Raw genomic sequence first — 23487 nt, forward strand, 5'->3', positions numbered from 1 at the left:
GTAAGCAAACTCTTTTTAATTACCTGCATTTATGTATAAATTTGTCTTAAAATATAGTCAGATCTTCATCTCAGTTACAAATATGAACAAACCCAATCTATTTTAACTAATATCACACAAATCATTGTATTGTTCTTTTTCATATTTAATACATCATTCAAACATTCACAGTGTATGTTGGAAAAAGGACATTAACTCCTTGGCTAATGACATCAGCAAAAGCTAACTGGAATCAGGAGTTAGTAAAACTGGAGTCCAGTGAATTAAACCAGATTTGAGGTGTGGGGTACAGTTACTTTGACTTATAACAACCACTAAAACATTTTGAGTTTTCTATTCACAAGAGGCAACAGCTGATGTGAACCATGCCTTACAAAGTAGAGGTCTCAGAAGACCTACTATCCAGAATTGTTGTTATGCATCAAGCTGGAAAGTGTAACAAACTACCTCAAAGAGTTAGGATATTCATCATTCCACAGTTAGACAAACTGTCTATAAATTTAGTTCTGTGGCTACTCTCCCTAGAAGTGGGCGCCCAACCAAGATGACTCCAAAGGCACAACAAAAAATTCTCAATGAGGTAAAAAAGAAGCTCAAAACAACAGCTAAAGGCTTAAAGGAATCATTGGAGCTAGTTAACATCTCTGTTCATTACTCTACCATACGCAAATCATTGTACATGGTTGCGTGGAGCATGGTGTCCATGGCAGGACATCAGGGAGGAAGTCGCTGCTCTCCAAAAAAGAAAAACAAAAACAAAAACAAAAAAACATCAAAGCCGGCCTGAAGTTTACCAAAGAGCACCTTGGCACTCCACAACACTACTGGGAAAATGGTTTGTGGACTGGTGAAGCTAAGGTTGAATTGTTTGGGAAGAACATGTAGCCCTACGAATGGCATAAAAAGGCCACTGCATACCAAGATGAGAACATCAACCCAACAGTAAAGTGAGTTGGAGGGAACAGCTCATGATTTTGAGCTGCTTTGCTGCTTCTGGGTCTGCACAGCTAACCATCATCGAGGGGAAAAGGAATTCTTAGGTTTATCAAGGTATCTTACAGGAATTATTACTTATAGCTGTCCACCAACTGAAGCCCAATAGAAGTTGGCTGATGCAGCAGGAAAATGACTCTAAACATGGAGGTAAATCTACTACAGAATGACTTCAAACTTAAGAAAATCCAAATTTTGGGGTGGCCCAGACAGAGCCCAGACCTTAACCCAATAGAGATACCGTGGAATGATGACCAGAGAGCCGTTCAAAACCAGAAATTCAGGCAGCAGTTCTGTAAGGAAGAATGGTTCAACACTCGAACGTTGAGCAAGTCGGATCCACAGCTACCAGAGCCAAATGTTAAATCCAAGGGTGCACTTACTTTTTCCAGCAGCACTGTGAATGTTTAATGGGTGTGTACAGTAAAGATAACTGTTGGTGTGTTATTAGCTTAAGCACATTGTCTTTGTCTATAATTGTGACTTAGGTTAAGATCAGATCACATTACATGAACTGTTAACACAGACATCTTGGTGGTAGTTGTAACTAGGTAACACCCCTTCTCTCTCTCTCTAAACTAAGTTTAAATGTCCGTATCACTGAGTTCATTTCTAATTCTGATAGTAATGCCAATTCACCAGCATGATTCACATCTGACCATTCGGTTAGTTTCAGCTCTAGTGTAGACTGTTCATCATGTCAGCTACACAACTTCTGAATCAAACACTGGTACAACCTCCTCTACTGCTCCCCAGTGTGACTGAGTATTCTGTTGACACTACTGTCAGCAACCCAGCAGGAGAAACACTTAGCTAGTGAGCGCGGCTAGGATTTTATTACTGATCATTACCGAGCAGAAGGGCTTTCCTATTAATTACGATTTTTATTTGAATGATTTAATAAATCTCTCTTAAAATCTCTCATTTGCACTTTTTATCTCTTAGTATGGGCATCTGCGCTAAATGTCATGTGTATGTGGTGCTTACTTGTGGTTCAATTAGGACTGCATGATGTATAAAGTGTCTAATTTGTGGAAATTGAGTTATTACAACATGCAGTTGACTGTGAGTATGTTAGTCTAAATGAATCAACACCCCGACTCATATTAATTTTCATATTCCTCGAAGCACAGGCCAAGGAGGAGGGGTTGCAGCAATTTTCCAATCCAGTTAATTAATCAACCCTAGACCTAAACTTTGTTATAATTCATTTAAAGGCTTACTCTTAGTCGTTCCCACCTAAGCTGGTAAACACAAAAAAACAGTTCTACTAGCTACTGTATATCATCAACTGGCCCCTTAGTCAGAATTTGCTGAATTCTCAGAGTTTTTAATCTGAATTAGTTCTTAGTAGAGATAAAGTAATTGTAGTGGATGATTTCAGCATTCATGTAGATGTTGACAGCGACAGCTTTAGTTCTTTAGTTTTATTAGACTCAATTGGTTTTCTCAAAATGTAAATCAACCCACTCACAGATTTAATCCCACCCTTGATCTTGTTCTGAAATATCGAAGTTATAGAAGTTCAACATTTAATAATATTTCCCTGAACCCTCTTCTTCATGACCATTTTTTAGTAAGATTTGAGATTACAATAATGGATTACATAGCATTTGGGAAAAAAATCCATTCCATACAGTAGGTGTCTATCTGATAATGCTGTAATCAAATTTAGGGGAAAAAATTCCATTGTTATTTACTCCAATGCCGTGTGTCAATACAATGGAGGACAGCAATCTCAGCTTTACTCACACACAAGTTGATGATCTTGTTGATAGTGCTGCAGCCTCACTGCATACAACACTCTACAATGCTGCCAGAGGAGGCTAGCTTCATGGTACAGCTAAAAAATGCATGCTTTAAAGCAGACATCATGAAAACTGGAAAGGAAGTGGCGTTCCACCAATCTACAAGAATTTTCCTAGCCTGAAAGATGGTCTAATAACACATAAAAAAGCCCTCTGTAATGCTAGAACATTCTATTATTCATCATTAATATAAGAAAATAAAAGAAAATAAGAACTCCAGGTCAGCACTGTAGCCAGGCTAATACATGGCTCTATTGAGCCATGTATTCCTTTAACTCCTATAAGTAATGACTTCATCAGCTTCTTCCTGATTCGTATTTAGACTGTTTCCTCCTATAGATCACTCTGAGCTTTCTTCATCTAAATCATCAACTTGTCTTTTAAACCCTATTCCAAATAGGCTGTTCAAGAATCCTTTACCTCTAATTAACACTTGCATTTTAGATCTTATCAATTTATATTTATTAAACGGCTATGTACCACAGCCTCTTAAGGATGCAGTAACTAACTCTCTACTTAAAAAGCCTACTCTTGATCCAGATGTTTTAGCCAACTATAGAGATATATCCAGCTTCCCTTTTATTTCTAAAATCCTTGCAAATGCTGTTGCAAACCAGTTATGTGATTATTTACATAGTAATGGTATGTTTGAAGATTTTCAATCAGGATTTAGAGTACATCATAGCACAGAAACAGCAATTGAAAGTTACCAACTATCTTCTCATGACAATGAGAATGCCTAAGACAATGGACTTGTCTCTATACTTGTCATGCAAGATCTTAGTCCTAAATTTGACACCACTGATCACAAGATTTTTATTACAGAGAACATTTCATTGGGATTAAAGGAATTGCACTTGTCTGGTTTAAGTCATATTGATCAGATAGACTCCAGTTAACAATGACTCTTCCATGCACATAGAAAATAAGTCATGGGGTTCCACAGGTTTCTGTGCTAGGACCGATAATTGTCACCCTATATATATGCTTCTTTTAGGCAATATTATGAGGAGGCACCGCATAAATTTCCATTGCTACGCAAATGACACCCAGATGTATATCTATGAAGCCAGACAAAACTAATTAAGTAGTTAAACTTTTGGCATGTCTTAAAGAAATAAAGGCTTGGGTGATCTGTCATTTTTTACTTCTAAATTCAGACAAAACTTCAGTTATTGTACTTTGCCCTAAACACCTCAGGAAAACATAATGTAATATAATTAGCTTGGATGGCATTACCTTGGCCTCCAGTTATACTTTAAGGAAGCACATGTCCTTTGCCTCACACATAAAACAAGTCTCTAGGACAGCGTTCTTCCACCTGCACAATATTGTGAAAATTAGAAACATTATGTCTCAAAAAAGATATTAACAAATGCATAGACTAGTTTTTCAACCTCTATATTGGACTATTTTAATTCCTTGGTATCAGGATGTCCCAATAAAAGCTTCCAGTTGATCCAAAATGCTGCAGCGCAAGTATTGACAGGAACTAGAAAGAGAGATTATATTTCTCTGGCGTTAGCATCTCTGCATTGGCTCCCCGTAAAATCCCAGATATAATTCAAAATCCCTCTCTTTTCGTACAAAGCCCTTAATAGTACCCTATTACCCCAATACAACATTTCAAAATATAGGCTTACTTGTGTTTCCTAGAGTTTCTAAGAGTATAATGGGATGCAGAGCCTTCAGCTAGCAGGCCCCTCTCCTACGAATAGAGGAAACAGTTACGTGAAAAGACTTTGGCATCTTCTTATAGCCTTCTACTGGTTTGTGGGCATCAATAATTTTAATTTTCAGAGTGCTACGCAGCTGATGAGTGGAGCCCATGGATGCTAATTGTCAGGATAAGGATTGTAGTGTCAGAGTATTTATAAAGCTTTGACATTTGGATCACTTGGCCTTTCCTAATGATGATTAAGAACAAGCCATAGCCCTAACAAGCCTAAACTTTTGTATGGTACTCCTTGTCTTTTTTTCCCCACTCTAAAACTGTACAAAGCAAAAATAATACACTAATCATACTTAAAAAGTTGAAAAGAATATATATTGTACAACAGTATATACTGCTATTCCAGGTCTCTCTCACTGAGCCATTCTACTATAATTAGAGAGCAGAGTGTCTGTGTGTGTGTCTGTGTGTGTGTCTGTGTGTGTGTCTGTGGAACTGCTCTGTCTAAGAAGTAGTTAGTTACAGTTAGCTCCATAAGTATTTGGACAGTGAAACAATTTGTGTAATTTTGTGCCTCTTTACACCACCACAATGGATTTGAAACGAAGCCATCAAGATATGATGACGTGTAGACTTTAAACCTTAATTCAAGGGGTTTAACAAAAATGTGGCATAAACTGTTTAGGAATTACAGCCATTTTTAAACATAGTCCCTCATTTTCAGAGGCTCAAAAGTAATTGGACATCTGACTGACAATCAGTTCCATGGCCAGGTATGGCCTTGTTCCCTCTTTATTTCATGTCAAATTAGACAGATAAAAAGTCTGGAGTTGATTCCAAGTGTTGAATCTGTATTTGGTATCTGTTCATGGGAATTCTCAATATGTGGTCCAAAGGAGGTGTTGATGCAAATGAAGGAAGCCATCATTAAGCTTACAAAACAAAACAAACCTATCAGACAGATAGCAGAAACTTTAGGAGTGGCCAAATCAACTTTCTGGTACATTCTTAAAAAGAAGGAATGCACTGGCGGAGCTCAGCAACACCAAAAGGCCGTGAAGAACACATAAGACAACGTAAGTGGATGATCGCAGAATTCTGTCTTTGGTGAAGAAAAACCCCTCACAACATCTATCCTGGTCAACAACACTCTTGAGGAGGTCGGTGTCTCATTGTCTAAGTCTACAATCAAGAGAAGCCTTCATGAATGTATATACAGATGGTTTACCACAAGGTGCAAACCACTGGTAACACTCAAGAACAGAAAGGCCAGATTAGACTTTGCCAGAAACATCTAAAAAAGCCTGCCAAGTTCTGGAACAAGATTCTTTGGACAGATGAAACCCAGATTAACTTGTACCAGAACGATGGGAAGAGAAGAGTATGGAAAAGGCAAGGAACCACTCATGATCCAAAGTATACCACATCATCTGTCAAACATGGTGGAGGCGGCGTTAGGGCATGGGCATGTATGGTTGCCAATGGAACTGGGTCACTCCTGTTTATTGATGATGTGACTGCTGATAGAAGCAGTAGGATGAATTCTGCGGTGTATTGGGCTACACTATCTGTTCAGATTCAGCCAAATGCTGCAAAACTGATAGGATAGTGCTTCACAGTACACATGGATAATAACCCAAAAAATACTGTGAAAGCAACCCAAGAGCTTGTCAAGGCAAAGAAATGGAATAATCATCAATGGCCAAGTCAGTCACCTAACCTCAATCCAATTGAGTATGCATTTCACTTAGTGAAGACAAAAGTGAGGGCAAAAAGACCCACAAACAAGCAGCAACTGAGGGTGGCTGCAGTAAAGGCCTGGCAAAGGATTTCAAGGGAGCAAACTCAGCATTTGGCTATTTGTATGGGTTCCAGACTTCAGCCAGTCACTGACAGCAAATGAATTTCCTCCAAGTATGAAAAATAATCCTTATATTTATAATTATGCTTGTCCAATTACTCCTGAGACTCTGAAAATGACAGACTATGTATAAAAATGGCTGTAATTCCTAAACGGTTAATGTGATATTTTTGTTAAACCCTTTAAAGCTGTAAGTCTACACTTCAATCACATTTTGATGGCTTCATTTCAAATCCATTGTGGTGGTGAACAGAGGCACACAATTATGCAAATTGTGTCACTGTCCAAATAGTTATGGCGCTGTCTGTGTTTCTTACTGAGGCTTTTCAAATGACACCAAGTTTGTCTGGTTCAGTCGTTCCTAGTTCCGGTTCAGTCGTTCCTTTCTTTTTTTCCCTTGCTCATGTGCCACACTGAAGAGGCAAGATGTTCTGTGCATCGATTCCAATAAAATTCACATAAGTGTGAGCTTAACATAGTTACAAACAAAGGTCAATCTCAGGCGTTGCATGCCCATTGATGCACATAGATCTTTGTCAAGTCAAATAAATTGAAAGCCATTGATAATACAATGAGACCGGGAGTGGGCAATTGAGAACTAACTCAGCCAATGTGAAACTTAAGCAAGACAACCTCTACAAGGAGCTTCCAGAGCACTACACTTGGAATTTGCAGAAGCGAGAGTGGAAAGAAACGACAAAGGCGGCCAGAGGAGGGAGAGATTCCCAGTATGATAGGAAGGATGTGAAATTTTTCAGTGATCCAAGGAGAAAGATTATATTGAACCTTGAAGGTGGTAGGACAGCTCATTCAAGGTCTGTACCATCAAAAACGAGTACTCCCTGGCTAAACTGACCAGAGACAGCAGGTTGATCATCTGGAATGAGCTCTTCAGTGTCTACCACTTTAATGTTGAATGTGTGGAAAGAACTCTGACAGACCGGATGGAGTCAGAGCTCCTGTGGGGCGGCAAGCCTGTCCTGCTGGGTGGAGACCCAAGGCAAACACTACCAGCAGTCAAAAGAGCACGCAAGGCTCAAATAGTCAAACCATGCATCCAAATGTCACCCCTCTATATCCTATCTTGCAGGAACACACGCTGAAAGTGAACATAAAGACAGATAAAGGCTGAAAGGGACTTTTCCAACTATCTCCTTGATTTGGGGGAAGACAAAATTAAAAACCGGGAAAGTTCAGTTCAGTTCCAGAGACGTCGAGAATACTTGGTTAAGGATCTGTGATACCTTCTCTGACCTCCAGAATGGACGTGTTGACAGAGACAACTTTCTCAAAAGGTACTATATATCCCCCTTTGAACAACGATATGAAAGCCATCAATGACATGTTTGACTATGTTCCCTGGAAAGAGAGGGTCTACATTTTAGCTGACTCAGTTCTGGAGGACAATTACAAGGATGTACTACCTTCTAAGTTTCTAAACTCACTGACACCCTCTGGAATGCCTAACCAGGAAATTAAACAGAAAAAGGGAGTTCCAATCATGCTGCTTAGAAACCTGCAAGCAGGTCCTTACCAGACTCTCCAAAACACCACCAGGATAGAGGCGGTACAAAAGATGGACAAGGGGGTTGAGTGAGAGATTGCTGTAGGTACAAACACAGGTCAAAGGGTCTTTCTACCAAGGATTCCTCACCATGACAAAAATGGTGTGTTTCCCTTAACCTTTGTCAGATGGCAGTTCCCTGTCAGGCTGGCTTTCACAGTTGCCATCAACAAAGTTCAGACACAGACACTCAGACAAGAAAATGAGAGAGTTGGAGTCTACCTTCAGCAAGCAGTGTTCGGTCATGGCCAACTCTAGACATCCTTCTCCAGGGGAAAGAGAGCCACCAACATCAAAGTTTTTATTTGAAGGAAATGAGGAAAGAATACCAGACAACACGGTGTATAAGGAGCTACTATAATTCTCTATAAATAGCTGTAATTCGGGAACCCATGTCATATCGACTGTCAACAAGCCCTAAAGTTTTGTAGTGCTTAAATTTCTCCTTTACTCTTCAACTTATATAATGACATGTATATTTCTATGCTTTACCTTATCTATTTGCACAATCTGTGGATGAAAGAAGGCAAAAAAAAAAAAAAAAAACGTGTACGTGACAAATAATAACTATGGATGTGCTTTTTCAAATATGTGCCATGCACCTTTTGCTACATCCCTTCCAAATTCACCATTAATACTGGTTCAATGTTTGCCATTTCCACAAAATATTTATAGTGGGTAAAATGAGAGATTAGGGGGAAATTACGGAAACGGGGGGTAAAAGAGCCAAAGTACAGGTTCCTAAATCTTACAAGTCCGGAAGGGTCAAAGGCACACGTTACAATACCCAAATGGTGCTTTGTTCTACACTACCTTGATTCTCTTCGCGATTGCCTCTAGTTGAACTGACCTGACGGTTCACTGACTTTGACTATACTGCAAAAAGACTCTGCACACTAATCTGATCTCTGGTTTTGTGTTTGTTGAAGATATATTATCTCTGGCAACAAAATGTGAAGCAGTGGAAGTCGAGTGAATAATGTGTGGATTCTACTTTATTCAGTCTGTCCCTGCCAGGGAGCTAACAATAGCTAGCCAGCTGCCTGCAGATATCAGGCTGATGACTTGTCAACACAAACAGTCCACATGAATTAGTGAGCAGACTTTCAGTTTTGTGCATTGTCTGTGCTCAAAGTGATCATTAAGGTGGAGGTCTGTGCTTAGTTGAAGCATCTGCTACTGACAATCCAGGCATAGCTGTATGGGATAACATTTATCTTTTAAAATATGCACAATGTTGATGCAATTGCAGGTGGTGCAGGACTTTAATTATTCTTGCTCAAGTGTTTTGCACATGCGGCCCTAAAAAAATATAGATGTTTCATGTTTTAGTCTTTCTGCATTTGTCAAAATCCTTGGTCAGTTTCCCACATATCCCAGTTTAACTGGGATATGTGTTTACAATTTAGCCTATAATGTGCACTTTACACAATTGTATATTCAAGGAAACAACAGTGTTACTCACTTGCTTAAGTTCCCAGAATAAATTCTGAGAAGTGGCTTACGCAGCATTGGTATTTATCTGAAGTAACTGATTCATCAAGAATTGAATCGAAATGAATCAATTCAAAATGATTCGAGTCCGGACCTTGTTAATCGAAATCAAATCAAATCTGGAGATCAATGCCAATATCCAGTACTAACGAGCAGGACGCAAACTTTTATTTTCTGACCATGTGTAAATGTGATGTTTTCACGTTACATATGATGAACAAAGATATAAAATATGGATCTTACAGGTAAAATGTGAAGCTCCTGTAGGTTGATACGGTTTAGTGTGGGCCACTGCTCTGCAGGTGAGCTGAACACACAAAGACTGAGCAGTGGAGTGAATAATATATTTCTTATATTTGTAGGTAATGTTTATTGAATACAGAACATCAGTAATAATGTTGAGTGTTTATGTGTTTATAAAAATTATATAAAAAAAGCCTAAACCTCTAACGGAAACATCTGTTAGAAGTGCTGACTCTGAGTCGACAATTTTGCACTTTATTGAGTTCATATGCTCCCCAATAAAAAAAAAAAAATCTAGACGGTACATTGGTAACACTAAGATATTGAAACCAAACTGTCAATCATTAAATATGTACTTAAAGCCTGGTGTGGACATAGTGATGACAGTGCTTTACTCACCGGCCTGTCGTTTCCTGAGTGTGACATAAGGCAAAAGGTCGTGGCGGGTGATAATCCTCAGAAGCTGGAGAACGTGCCGGAAGTTGGTCTCATCACAGCGACCCTGGCGCTCTAGGGCAAGCAGGAAATCCCTTCCACTCCTGATGCCACCACGCTCATACTCATCAATCACATCAACAAACAGGAATGACAGTACTCGCACATCCCGATGTGTTAGCTGGGCTCCAACTATGTCAAACATGCGGTGGAGTGAGTACAGCCCATGGGAGTTGTCCACTGCTTCCTCAGGCCAAGGTTCAAAACCCCCATCTCTTCTGGATAGGCTGGAGTTGGTGCAGGAGGCAGAAACGTCCCTGTTGGCCACCTCCCCGCTGGCTGCTGACACACCGGAGCAGCCTGGCCTGCCTGTCAGTGCTCTGTGTTCCAGAGGCCGAGCAGTAGCACTGCTCTGACTCGAGTGCAGCTGATTAGCCTGAATGTGAGGCCTGGCCTGGTGAGCAGAGGAGTTCTGAGCAAGCTGGGGAGGAATAACAGCATTGGGGAGCTGAGGTTGCTGCGATGTCATCTCAGGGCCCGGTGGTAATAAGGGAAACTCCAATCCCTGCAACTCCTGCTGTCTTTCTCTGCTCCAACTGGTGAGCTACGTATGGAGAGTGGGGGATCACATATAAATGTACAATCATTTTAGACCGAGCTTACCATCAGTAGCCATCATTGTTAACCAATAACCAGCTACATGATACAACTCCATACACATGCAGGGTTTCTCACAGTTTATTATAGTGAAGGTAAACCTTTTCTGTTAATGTCAGAAATCAAAATTATACTTTCATGAAATATAACAGACAGAGAAACAAATCAGAGCCTCAATTTAAGACAACAAAGGCCACATATTTAATTAAGGAGGCAAATGTTTGGTCTAGGGTTGGGCAATATCACAATATATACCATAAGAATTAATCATTCGGTAGACATTTTCCCAAATCCTTAGATTGTGTACATACCTTTAATATTTCTGGGTGTATGAGTCCCTTGTGGGCAATTTTACAGGACTGTTTTACTGAAATGTGAGATTTTTGCATGATTTTTGCATAAATGTGATGAAGTACTTTGTCAGCTATTTAAGTAGCCGGATTAGCCAAAAGCTGTTTTATCAGCCTATTACAAATGTAGGTCATATTGGAGAACATTGAGCATCTACAGTAATAACTTTCAAATTCTTTCAAAGTGGGAATCAGTCATCATCTTTTTTTTTTTCCCCTGTGACTTCTAGCCTCAGGTAAATGAACAGTTCACGTGTCCCACCTGAACTACATAACTAATCAACTGCCCTCACATCCTCCTTACAGGTACAAGACATTTGTGGTGGTTGTTAATACATAGACCTCATTAGTTTTTTCAGTAGGCAGTAACCCTTTTTCTGGGGCCAAAAATAAATTGAGGAAAATGTTACATATTTTCTATATACTTATACAATATTAAATTAGAATTATACAATGATAGTGTTGGCTTTAAATGGTCATTCAGGGGGATAAAGTTTTGAACTTTCAAAAATATATAAAATTATTTGAGTTGTAGAAATCTGCCCTTATACTGAACTCTATGTCTCAGAAGCTATAAGTTATACTTCAGATAAGGTGACACGGGGCCTCATTTATAACCGTTGCGTATGCACAAAACGGCGCCTGAAAAGAGGCATATGGCACTTCCCAGGCAAAAGTTTGGATCTATAAAAACAAACTTGACAGGAACATGTGCTTACTTGTACAGAAACTCATCATCAGTCATACCAAGACTCATGCGTACAAACATTTTGGAGACAGGCGAAATTGGTGACACAGAGGGTGAGGTGGTGAATTTAAGCCAGATTGTAGAAATTAAATGTGAGAGGCATCATTATACCTATAGTGATGAATGCCTCTCACAGATTTTAAATACATTTCATATCACACGTTACATATAGATCCACGTTATCATAAACATCCAAACTAGTTATTTGCTTGTGCTAGTGAGCCATAACTATTCCAAAAGCACCTTTCAATTGTAAAAGATATAAGCCAGCTCAAATCTCAATGTTGTGGTGTAATGTTGCATTGTGATGCACTGCATTGTGGGATTTTTAGGAGAAAGTAAGGGACATGGAATGGATACTGCTTTTTTCATTCAATTTCTCACTAAGAATGCAAACACTCAAATATAATGGTGGCGGGCAAATATACTGAACTAAACAACAAGTGGGGAGTGATATTGGACACAGCCCTCAAACGGCAATCAGGTGGTTTTTACATGACACAGTAGCTAGGTGCACTACATGTGCAGCTTAAACCGCAGATCCTGAGGACAAAGCAATGGGGTTTAGGAGACCACATGATTGTGTTTTAGACAACACAGGTTTAAACTCTTCTTAAACATAAACCACAGCTAAGCTAATGTCAGAAAAAGAGCCCCGATGTAACCTTGATGAAAATGTCAAACATGTTGTGTATCAGTCACATGGTGAGTTGCATGAGCTGCCTGGCAGCACAGGTGTCCTTCATTTACTGTTTACATGTTAAACCATGTCTAAAAATATTGCTGACATCTGTAAGTGGGACAATAGACCTTTTTCAGTTAACATTTTGACATGTCTCTGAATAAGCAAAGTTGTAAATAACTCAATTATTGATGACTAAAATCCATTTAGTTGGTTCATTTTCAGTGTCCTGGTATTGTGCATGCTGGCTAACTGACACAATGTCATGGCTTATGGGAACACTTGAACAGAATGGAGGTTCGTCAATCAAACACAAAAACCTGAGAAAGGCAATGCAATGTGATGATGAAAGAGAAAAGCTGAAAATAATGTTAAACTTGGCTGGTTGAAAATTATTTGTACTGTTGAAATTTACACCAAATCGGGGATTGCAATTGAAGAAAATCAAAAGATTAAGAAAGCATGACAGAAACTGAATTATTTCACTTTATAAATGTCACATCTATTGTTCATTAAGCGGACATGGGGAAAAATTCATTTATGAACACAGGAAATCAACATTATGAATCACTGCTATCATCATGAGGCCGTATTGGACTACACTTAGACTTAAATGTAGTCCAAAACGCTAAGGTTAGTTTGGCTAATTAAATCAGTGTTTATGTAAACACAAGAGCCGAATTTTTGTAATAACTCTGTTCCCACTTAAATAACTTACAGGATGCCGTTTCAACGGCAGACCAAACAAATACACACTATAATATCCAGCTTATTAGCAAGACAGATAACGAGTTAGCAACTAGCTGGCACCTGACGGAGGTTAGCTTGCAGGCTAACGAAAGTTATCCTGAAATTAAAACCAGATGCAAGGTGATGTTGATGTGTGGTTGCTACACAAGACGGGAAACGGGCCTCTGGGTCCGCGTTATACTATGTGCGACTACAAAGCCAAAATTTGATAAGGTCCTGTAAATCTGCACTCAATAATACACCTACCCCCATGATCTGCGTCTTGGTTTGTTGTGACTGCTACTTGCTAGCTTCAGTCCGTGTCAACGTTATCCAAAATAACTTACATATAGCTAAGTACAGCAGACAATCAAATCAGGATACATGTCATTATCTACTGAGAACTTTACTTTACCTTTTGTCTTTTGGATATTCCTGACGAGCCCGTCACTAACAAAGTTCGGTAGGCCGCTAACGCTAAGTTACCTTCCCAGTGTCTACTAGGAAAGGACAGAAAACACGGTTACAATAAATTGTTTTGGTTGACTACACGATCAGCGTTCAACAAATGTGCCGTCAGTGTCTCGATGTGCGGCACGGATTCTTTTCAGGCCAGAACAAAAGACTTTGTTTAATGGTTGTGGTCCACAGTCACCATGGGAAAACAAGCAGACAATTTTCGTTCCTCAGCTAAAATGAAAGAACTTCCAGTTTACAGTAGAGTTCAGTTCCGGGTTACCTCAAGTCAACTTTGGCAGAAGGGAGTTCGCAATAGGGTGGTCCGTACGGGCAAAAGCTTTTACAATAGTGGAAGAAAATACATTAAGGGAAACGCGCTACAAATCCAGAAATACATAGATAAATGAGACATACATGCAGCACCAGAATAGCTCGGGGACGCTAAGAGGATTGATGCTCGATTTGGATAAGCAGCACCTTCTTCTTCGATTTTCATGGCGGAACACAACTGTGAAGGTGCATGCCGCCTACTGTACTGCAGTTTGTAACATCATGACTTTATGAGGAGTTTATATTCAAATATATTTGACCTGTTTCCATTAAATATTTTTATAAAGCCCTTTGAACCTGTGACTGTTTGCCCCCTGTCATTAAAAGGCCATTGATGCTCCACTACCCTCCCATACCTACCACCCTGTCTTCCAGTCTCTCTTTCACTAAGGAACTTCCTACAGGTTTACAAGTATATGCTCTACAGCCTTACAATCACAAGTTATGCATTTATCTGAAGCTGTCTTTTCCAAGATTAATAATATAACATTTAGTCCTGGGTTCTAATCTTCACATCTTCTTCCTTCCTACATTTGCTTCTTTTGCTTCTCTGACCAATTTTTGAATTTTGTGACAATCTCTGCCTTTACCATAATTTTCCTAGATTTGCTGCCAGTATGCCATTATTCTCTAATTAATAAATTAGTTTGTTTCTGATCTCCCAAAAGTAATTTATGACATATTATCGTTTTTTTAGAGCTCTTTTGGCCAGTTTCTCTGAAGCCTCATTTCCTTCAATATCTAAGTGAGCCAGTATCCAATAAAAATTGACATCTAATCCCAGATGTTGAAGGTTTAGTAAGATCATATACACATTGATCAAAAGATTCCCTCTTACAGTTTGTCCCAATTTGGATTGCCGCAGCAGAATTGTAACAAATCACTAGGCTAATTGAGGTGGTTTAACCTCCTCTACCCACTTAAGACTGGTGATTATTACTGTCAGTTCTACTGTGGATACTGATAAACTGTTTGAAATTCATTTAATAATTCCTTTGTCACACTCTGGAATGTATATTCCTACTCAAACATTGGCACATTATTCGGCTCGTTTGATCCATCTGTGAAAATGTTGTTCTGTGAAAACTTTAGAAGTAGTTCTTCAGATATTCTTGAACTAAATACATAGAAATGAAATTCTTCTCTGTCCAGTCTTTCCTCTTTTCTAATACCTTAAGATTTACTGTTGGCTCTGGAAATATCTATGGGGAAATACTGCTACTAATACTTGTTTGTGTCTCATCCAAAACCTTTACTAGAGAATTTAGCAATTCAGCAGAACAGTTGAATCCAAGTTTCTAATTCTTCCTCCCTGACTTCTTATCCAGCATGTTCATGATAGCTTCATTTTCATCAGATGTTAACAGAAGTTCACTGGCCTCAACTACCAAGGTGTCAATGTGCGTGGTTTTGACTGCTCCTAAACTAAATCTTAATGCTCTGTATTGTATTATGTCTAGTTTTTTTAGGTGAGATTTTGCTGCTGCTTCATAAACCATGCATCCATGATCAACAGAGACTCAAAGCCCTTTATATGTGTAACAATGCTTCTTTGTCAGCACTCCATTCAAAACCAACAACACACCTCAAACTTTACACTTTTCTTAATTTGGTTCTTCATTCAATATTAAAATATGATTTGTCCATATTTTTCATCTAGCCATAAACTAAAAATACTCTAACTTGCTATATATTGTTAATCTCTGTCCATTAGCCACAGTCCTGGCCGAAATGATTGGCACCCCTGAATTTTAAGTACAGAATTCAGAATATCTTCAGAAATAACTGCAAATTAACCAATTTTATTATTGAAAAACAACAAAAAATGCTTTCATATAGTGAAATATTAAATACAGACATAAAATGTGCACTCAACACAATTATTAGCACCCTTTTGATAAATTTAAATTAGTTTGTCAAACAAAATAAAAAACAAATGAGACTCACCTTTTTAGTGTTCACGTGGCCTGAATTAACCCAATAATGATATTTTTACTGCATAAAAAGGGGCTGATTGTTTATAGTTTCTTGTTCACAGTGGCAAAGACAAGAGAGCTATCTGACTGAATCAGAAACGCTATTTAAAAAAAAAAAATTAAATTCCAAAGGCTACAAGGCAATCGCCAAAGATCTTGAAATCCCTGGTTCAGCATTTCATAATGTTATCAAGAAGTTTCACAGTCATAAAATTTTTAAGGTGCTTCCAGGACGTGGTGCTAAGAAGAAACTCAATATTAGAAGTCTGCGAGAGTTTATGAGGATTGTTGAAAAAACACCATGCAAGACATCTAATGCGCTTCAGGCTGGAGGCATGGAATGTATCAAAGGGATGATGGAATCAGAAGATTACCATGGCATTTTAGAGCCAAATGTGTTACACAATGTCAGAAAACTAGGTTTGAGGCAAAAGTCTTGGATCCTTAAGCAGGACAAACACCCAAAGCACACATCCAAAAGCACAAAAGAATGGTTGGGCAGGAAAAGATGGACTGTTTTAAACTGGCCAGCAGTGAGTCCTGACCAAAAAACCATTGAAAAGACCGCTGAAATCTGCTATTCCAAAAAGGACTCCTACAAACTCTAAAGAGCTTGAACACATAGCAATGGAAGAGTGGCAGAAACTACCAGCAGGCAGGTGCAAGAAGCTTCAAGATGGCTACATGAAATGTTTAGTGGCTGTCATTGGTGCCAAAGGTTCTGCAACCAAATATTGGTGAAAGGTGCCACTGATTATGTCCAGGGTCAATTTTGTGTTTGTATTATTTCACTTTTATGCAAGTTTTGTTTTTTTTATTTTCTTTTGTTCAGTAACCTTGGACATTTTATTAAAATATTTTGATTATTCAAATGTGATTAATTTAATTTATTTCTGAATATTTTAAATTCTGTACTTAAAATTCATGTGTGCCAATAATTTCAACCAGGACTGTATTTTCATTTTAGTGAACAGCTAATAGCATGACTTTGCTACTGAGATGGTCCAATCATAGGACCATCTCTCGACACTAACTATTGGTTTCTGAATATTTTTTAATCATATGAGACGGTTTTTCCCAATTTCCAGATTGCTCAAGTGATTCAATTTCGTTACATCTGCTTCCACACTATTTCTAATGCTTCCTCTGGTAACTGCTGGGACATGGCATAAAACACTTGATCTTGCCCAGGTGAAGAATATCTACTTCCATCTAATGCCTTTCTCATTTCAGTATCCCAGGTTGTGCTGATTTATACCGTTTTTCCTCATACACCTTTTTAGTCTCCTTAAGGACTTCTTCGCGTTGCTTATGCATATCAGCAAGGTGATTGCCACTGTATACGTGGGCAAACACTCTTCCTGGACGGTTGTTTTTTTCCCACATCTCTTATGGCGAAACTGTCTCCATCTTCAAATACTGGTATTTTATTGGTTATTTTTCTTCCACTCATCTTGTTGATCATATTCTCCAGGCATTCCTTTAAGGTGTGGCTACGCAACTTTCTTTTATTTTCTATCAAATTTTACATATTCTTGTTACTTCTGATATTTCTGATAGGCATAATTTCTGTCTTTAATAGCTGAACCGCAATCACCATTCCACAATAGCACCGCTTTCTTATTCCCTGTTATCACCATTTTAGGTATACTTTTTGATGCAGCTTCAATTATCATAGATGTAACCTCATCATCCACATTCCCAATCATTTGAATGTTATTAGCTAATTCCCTACAACATTCTTTGAATTGGTGATCTCTACCGATGTTATCACTACAGATTTCCCATTCACATAGGCTAGCCATACTTGAAGAGACCTATGTTGAATCAACACATGACAACTAGTTTACTATTAATATCAACTTGTTCCTCTGCCACTCTTAAGACATACAAGATTTCTTGTATCAATAATTTCTTCAATCACTGCCCCATTGTTATCAGTATGATCGCTTCCCTATAAGCTATTATGTGCATTGAAATCACCACACCAGACCTTCTTTTCCAAATACACAAAAGTATGGCATGGGTTGTAAAATTATGGGTTATAAAAATAAACTATTTTGATTGAGCCTTATGTGTCCTATACACATCCTTTACACATCAACAACAGTGCATTCATACCTGCATGGAGGATTTTTTCTTCTGTATCCTAAACCATCCTTTTATAAATGTAATACATCCACCCCCTTGATTTTTTGGTATATCATATCTGATTTAGTTGTATCCTCCGATAAAGTTTCAATACGGTCTCAGTCATGTCTCTTGCATACATATTATACCTGGTTTATATGTTCTTAGGCACCCAGCAAGAAATAAATTTTAAAAAATATCAGGAGAGCAGTGGGTAACTCCGGAGGGGCATGTTGCATTTGATTGGCCAGTATTTTCAAAAAACAAACAAAAAAAAATGAACGCACAAGCTCCCAGCAGCAACAGACTATGTTTGGGTATGTGAAATTCACACCTTGAAATGTCCTTTTTCCTAAATGAATTATAGCAGAGACAATGATTCAATGATTGATTCACCCCTAAAATGTTTCACAATTATGTTTTCCTTACAGGAAAATATATATCATGCTTTCATTGTTTGTAGGTTTTAAAGTATGATGGTTGGAATTTCAGCCTAACGTTCTGCCCCCATTGTGATTACATTGCGGGCAGAACATATGACTTCCTTGCTAAGGGCAAATACATGTTCCTGACAACTGTGCAGATAATATGAGTTGGTTGACTTTCTGATTTCACATGATGATGATGATTTCACTATTTTATGGACAGTTACACTTCAACAGGTGAAATTTGGGATAGTTTCTTCTAGGTGTTCCTTTTGCCTGGTGCTAAGAACTACAGTCTCATAAACAGGAGGTTCGGAGTTCAATCCCCATTAAAGACAGGCACATGTTCAGATCATGGAAGTTGGTTGGTGGGTACAACGTTCTGCTTTCACATCACCTTAGTTTATGGGTAGTTACACTTCTCCAAAAGAAAATGTGAACTTCATATGGGTTCTTCTAGGAGTTAAGATTGCTTGTTGGTTGTCACTGCAGTCTCATAAACAGAAGGTTTGGAGTTTAATCCCAACTAAGGGGGGGGGGGGGCAAGGGTATTCCTGGGTCTGCACTTAGCACCTGCAGCAGCAGGGGTATACTTTGTCCAACAAACATCGTTCAAACAAACTGTTAAGCTCATTCAAAACATGTGTGCCATTATTTGTGTTTTTTCCAAACTATTCCTATGATTTTATATTAATTTTTGAAAATCATGATTTTATAATGGAATTATGACAAGTATGAGAGGAATGATTCTGCTTAGTTCACACCTACTCAACTTTAAAAGATGACTACTCTGAAATACAATGGGCTACAGACTAACAACTGCTCTGCTACAGATTATAAAAATTGGCTGAGATTGCAGTCCAGAGGGTGAGCACGGCCAAAATAACAAACAAAATCTACAACAATGTCCTCTAACTTACTTAATCAACAAAAGAAAAGAAAATACAAGCATTTTACCTGCCTCAATAACAAACACAATTAAAAGTTGTAAATTAAAAAAGAAAAAGCCTACTCACCCCTAAAGCTACTTGGACTGCATGTAGAAGATATATACAACAAAGATCACTCTGATCAGTCAAGCTAAAACTAAATCCACAACCACTTGGCAGGGCGTTGGAAAAAGGCGAAGTGAAGCTGGCATCGTCCAGTACAATTTTAAAGTAGGTGCCATCAGTCTTAATTCAATCAGCAGCCACCATCTTTAACTCAACATACTAGGAGAAAACACAGAACATGTGAATAGCACCACCCTCAGTCAGGGAGGGAGAACAGCAAAAACAAACACCCAAATACAAATAACTCTGGGTCATGACAGATAACTCAACACAGCTATCTGCTTTCACATGACTTGAGTTTATGGGCAATTACCTTTCTCTTTAAGGAAATGTGAACTTGAGATATGTTTGGTGATATGTGATTTTGATATGTGCGTGAGTTGTGATGGTATGATGCTTTGCACTCCAGTCTCATAAATAGAAAGTTTAGAATTCAATCTCTACTAAGGACAGACGCCAATATTCCTATGCAGCAGCTTCAGAGGAAAATGAATCCCCTGTTATTTTTCTCTGTGAAAAGGCTCCCAATAACCTTAGAGAGTACAAAAAGGTAAGCGGTAAACTGCCCAAGGTTTTAAAAAAAAAAGAAAAGAAATTGCAGAAAAAAAATGCCATGATTGTGTTTGGATGCTGAATGAGTAGAAAATTTTGATTAATTATTTAGGAGTAGATTATTTATGTGTTTTATGCTTTAATGTTGGAGGAATTCTCAAATTTTCCAACGGTAGTGTAAAGTTGGACAACAGATGTAAAACCAGATTATCTCAATTGCCCCCTGGTGGCCGGTTGCAATAGAGGTCATATACCCTGCATCCTTCATGTTAGCAGATGGGACATGAGCCAAACTTAAAATTCAAAGTACATTTTAAATCATTTTTTAATTTCATCAAACTGATAGTATGTTTTATTTTTATAGGTTATTTGATGATATAAGGAGCATGTCTCAGCATGATTGACAGGTGCTCTCACAACTACATCAGATGTGATACCGTTTCTGAAAGAAGAGCTAATTTATTTACATTGTCTTCATTTGTGATTCACTGTCAACATTGAAAACAGAACTGCATTCTGCAGTTAACTGTTCTTACAGAAACTTTAAAGGGTCTTCTTTGCATTTTTGTTTGGTAAAATTGTAATTTGTCTGCTTACTCGTGTTAGCTAGCTAACCTTAGCATACTGTAAATTTATAATGTTGGCGTGGAAGGGTAACATGTTAATACTAGTTGTTTATGAATATGTTTATAACTTTAAAAGGTGGCCGGACAGAATTCAAAAATATTCAACCTACAAAAATATTTTCATAAAAACTTTAAAAATATACAGCCAGAGGGGTGCTTGAAAGAACTCAAAATGAAATGCATGAGAACCAACATTAAAACGACACATTCAAAGAAAATACAGTAATGTTAGCTGTGTGGGCTGCTGAATGAAGTCGTAGCTAACTAGATATTTGTCCTAAAAATTTTCAGAAGCTGATATGAGAGTTCAGATGATTTTGTCAGTACATTGTGGGCTTGTTTTAATGACAAATTGACTGCTGGGGCACATTATCTGCTCTCAGTTACCATGTTAGCACTGTGGTCTGATCTCAGGACACTCACAGTAGCTACAGGGTTTTGGAAGTAAGAAAAGACTTGGCTTTTCTCCAGCTGTCTTTGCAGAGTTGAGCTGTATCTGAAGACACCCTTGACTTTACTGCAGACATGTGTGGGCAGGAAAAGGATTACATTGTGAGTGAAAAATGAATAATGCGATATGCATTATGTTTTGTGTAGTGATACACTGTATGGGAAGGGCATCCAATTTTTGTAATTATCTGAACTTTAGCTACATTTGTTATGTTAAATGACACTTATAATAATACAGAAAGGGAGGATAGTTATTTTTTTGTATTTCACTGGTCACAAACTTAAATTGAGCTCAAACTGATCACTTTTCATTCACTGATGTGTTTGTATTGTGATTAAAGAAGCAGCATGTCTGAAAGCCACAGTACAGTGCAGAAGACAAGGACTGCTCCAGTGTTGACGGTGTACTCTGTGCATGACCTCCGTCAGTTCAAACGGCATCTCTGAGCATGATTCTAATGCATTTTGCATTCACAGAAATTATAAACATTTAGGTTTTATCTTTTTTGTTCAGAGAAAGAGCTAAAATGTACTTAACTGAGCAGTTTTTTTCTGAAGAGCTGGATATGATTCTTGAGATGACTATTAACTTGAAAATGTAACCCCATATTATATCTAATTGTTTGAATGTGATACAGTACAGTTCTGTATGTCCTCTAAACATTAAAGCTAGTGTAATACAAGATCAGTAGACTTGTAATGGATTATTATATCATTTTTGGTTGATGTTGTAACCTAGTAACACATAACAGTACTTAAGTAAACGTATTAAGTAAATTTAATTTTTTTCCACTTCTCTGCAGCAATGTTGCTGCCAAACTGAACTGATAAGTTCTATGTCATTTGAAACTTTTTACTGCAAGTAGTTTCTAACACTAAGAACGAAAAAAAAAAAAACACCAAATCTGATTTATAAAATAGAAATGCATTTAACAAAAGTTATAACTTCACTTTGGAACCCAAGATGCAGAACACAGACTCTGAGGCAGGAGCAGTTTTTAATAGGCGTAGCAATATGTCTGAAGATTCTCAATCATCCGGGTAATGCATCCATTGTATAGCACTTACAGTTTTGAATAGGATTTACTGCAAACAGTATGTTAGAGAGTTGGCTAATGTTTACAATAGTCTTTTGGGTTAGGAGGTTGCAGTACAGCTGGAGGAGCAGGAGGAGCTGAACAGGTGAGTGTTTCAAGGCCATTCAATCCAGTTTGCGATTGGGGTTTGTGGCAAAGCTGGACAGGCGAGGAGGCGATGATCCACGTGGAAAGCAGGAGGCCAATACTGAGCTAGTGGCAGAACTGGACTCGAGTAAGTACAATGATCCAAATGGAAAACAGGCAACAAGGAAGGAACTGGCCATGACTGCAGCAGACTGAAGGTATAAACAATAGCCTGGACTGTGGCCTTAATATTTGTACCACAAGGTAGACAGAACTATTTAGCAGAGAGTGGAGGGATGAGTGGGGCTTAAATACTGCAGCTGGTGGAGGAGTTCAGGAGTCGATTAGACACAGCTGTGCCGGTGAGTTAGCAGGATATGAACCAGGTGGCCACACTCAGCTCCAGACTGACAAGCAAGGACAACAGGGAGGAAAACAAACTGAGGACAAACAAGCATATAAGGGAGGACAAAACAGGAGAACACAGGGAACAAGGGAGAGACCTAGTCAACCCATGACAATAAACAGCATGTGAAGGATCACACTGATATCCAGCAGCCACAGCCCAACCACTGGATGCTTCTGCCTGAAACAATGTAGGAAGCTGATGCTCCCATGTATACAACAACACAGGTAGCCATCACATCTCCTGGCAGGACCGACAGATGTGATGATCTTCATCTAAGCAACTGTTGGTCGATGACCTTCTGCTTTTGCTTCAGTCCTGCATCAAGTTTTTCTTTTTAGGCGTCTCATGTTGCTGCTGTGGTCGCCATCGTGAGTGACGACAGCTCAGCCCCAAGCTCCAGGGTTTGGACCTGATGGAGAGATGAATAATACAAGATGTTTCGAAATCACATTTCAAAATCTTAGTTTAAATATTACATATTTCATGTTGACAGGGTATTACTTGGTCATGTATAAATATAGTTTCTGTAGTTTACTTTGTACAGCATTATATTCAAAAATAGATGTATTTTTCAATAAAGCTTTGAGTGGGTCTTTACTGTAGTATTGCTCGGTTATATTACTTCTTATCAACAAGGGTTGAGTTAAGCATTGAATATTTTTTAGATAGCTATACT

General features: G+C 38.4%; 1 protein-coding gene across 3 annotated transcripts in view; it reads right to left on the minus strand.

Annotated features, from left to right (window-relative positions):
* The window catches only part of dedd (death effector domain containing), a 46456-nt gene extending 26718 nt beyond the window's left edge, over window positions 1–19738 (minus strand). Inside the window, exons 1-4 of one of the 3 annotated variants that reach the window (XM_040123160.1) lie at window positions 14110–14127; window positions 13976–14032; window positions 13652–13736; window positions 10035–10674 (exon numbers count right to left, since the gene is read on the minus strand). In XM_040123160.1, coding sequence (XP_039979094.1) covers window positions 10035–10599 — 565 coding nt within the window. In that variant the 5' untranslated portion in view covers window positions 10600–10674; window positions 13652–13736; window positions 13976–14032; window positions 14110–14127. Of the gene's footprint in view, window positions 1–10034; window positions 10675–13651; window positions 13737–13975; window positions 14033–14109; window positions 14206–19572 lie in introns of those variants that run through there. The other 2 variants (XM_040123161.1, XM_040123162.1) reach the window with 2 other exon arrangements.
* Between the last annotated feature and the right edge of the window lie 3749 nt (window positions 19739–23487).

This window comes from Xiphias gladius, unplaced genomic scaffold (genome assembly GCF_016859285.1).
Source record: "Xiphias gladius isolate SHS-SW01 ecotype Sanya breed wild unplaced genomic scaffold, ASM1685928v1 HiC_scaffold_1479, whole genome shotgun sequence".
Lineage (NCBI taxonomy): Eukaryota > Metazoa > Chordata > Actinopteri > Istiophoriformes > Xiphiidae > Xiphias > Xiphias gladius.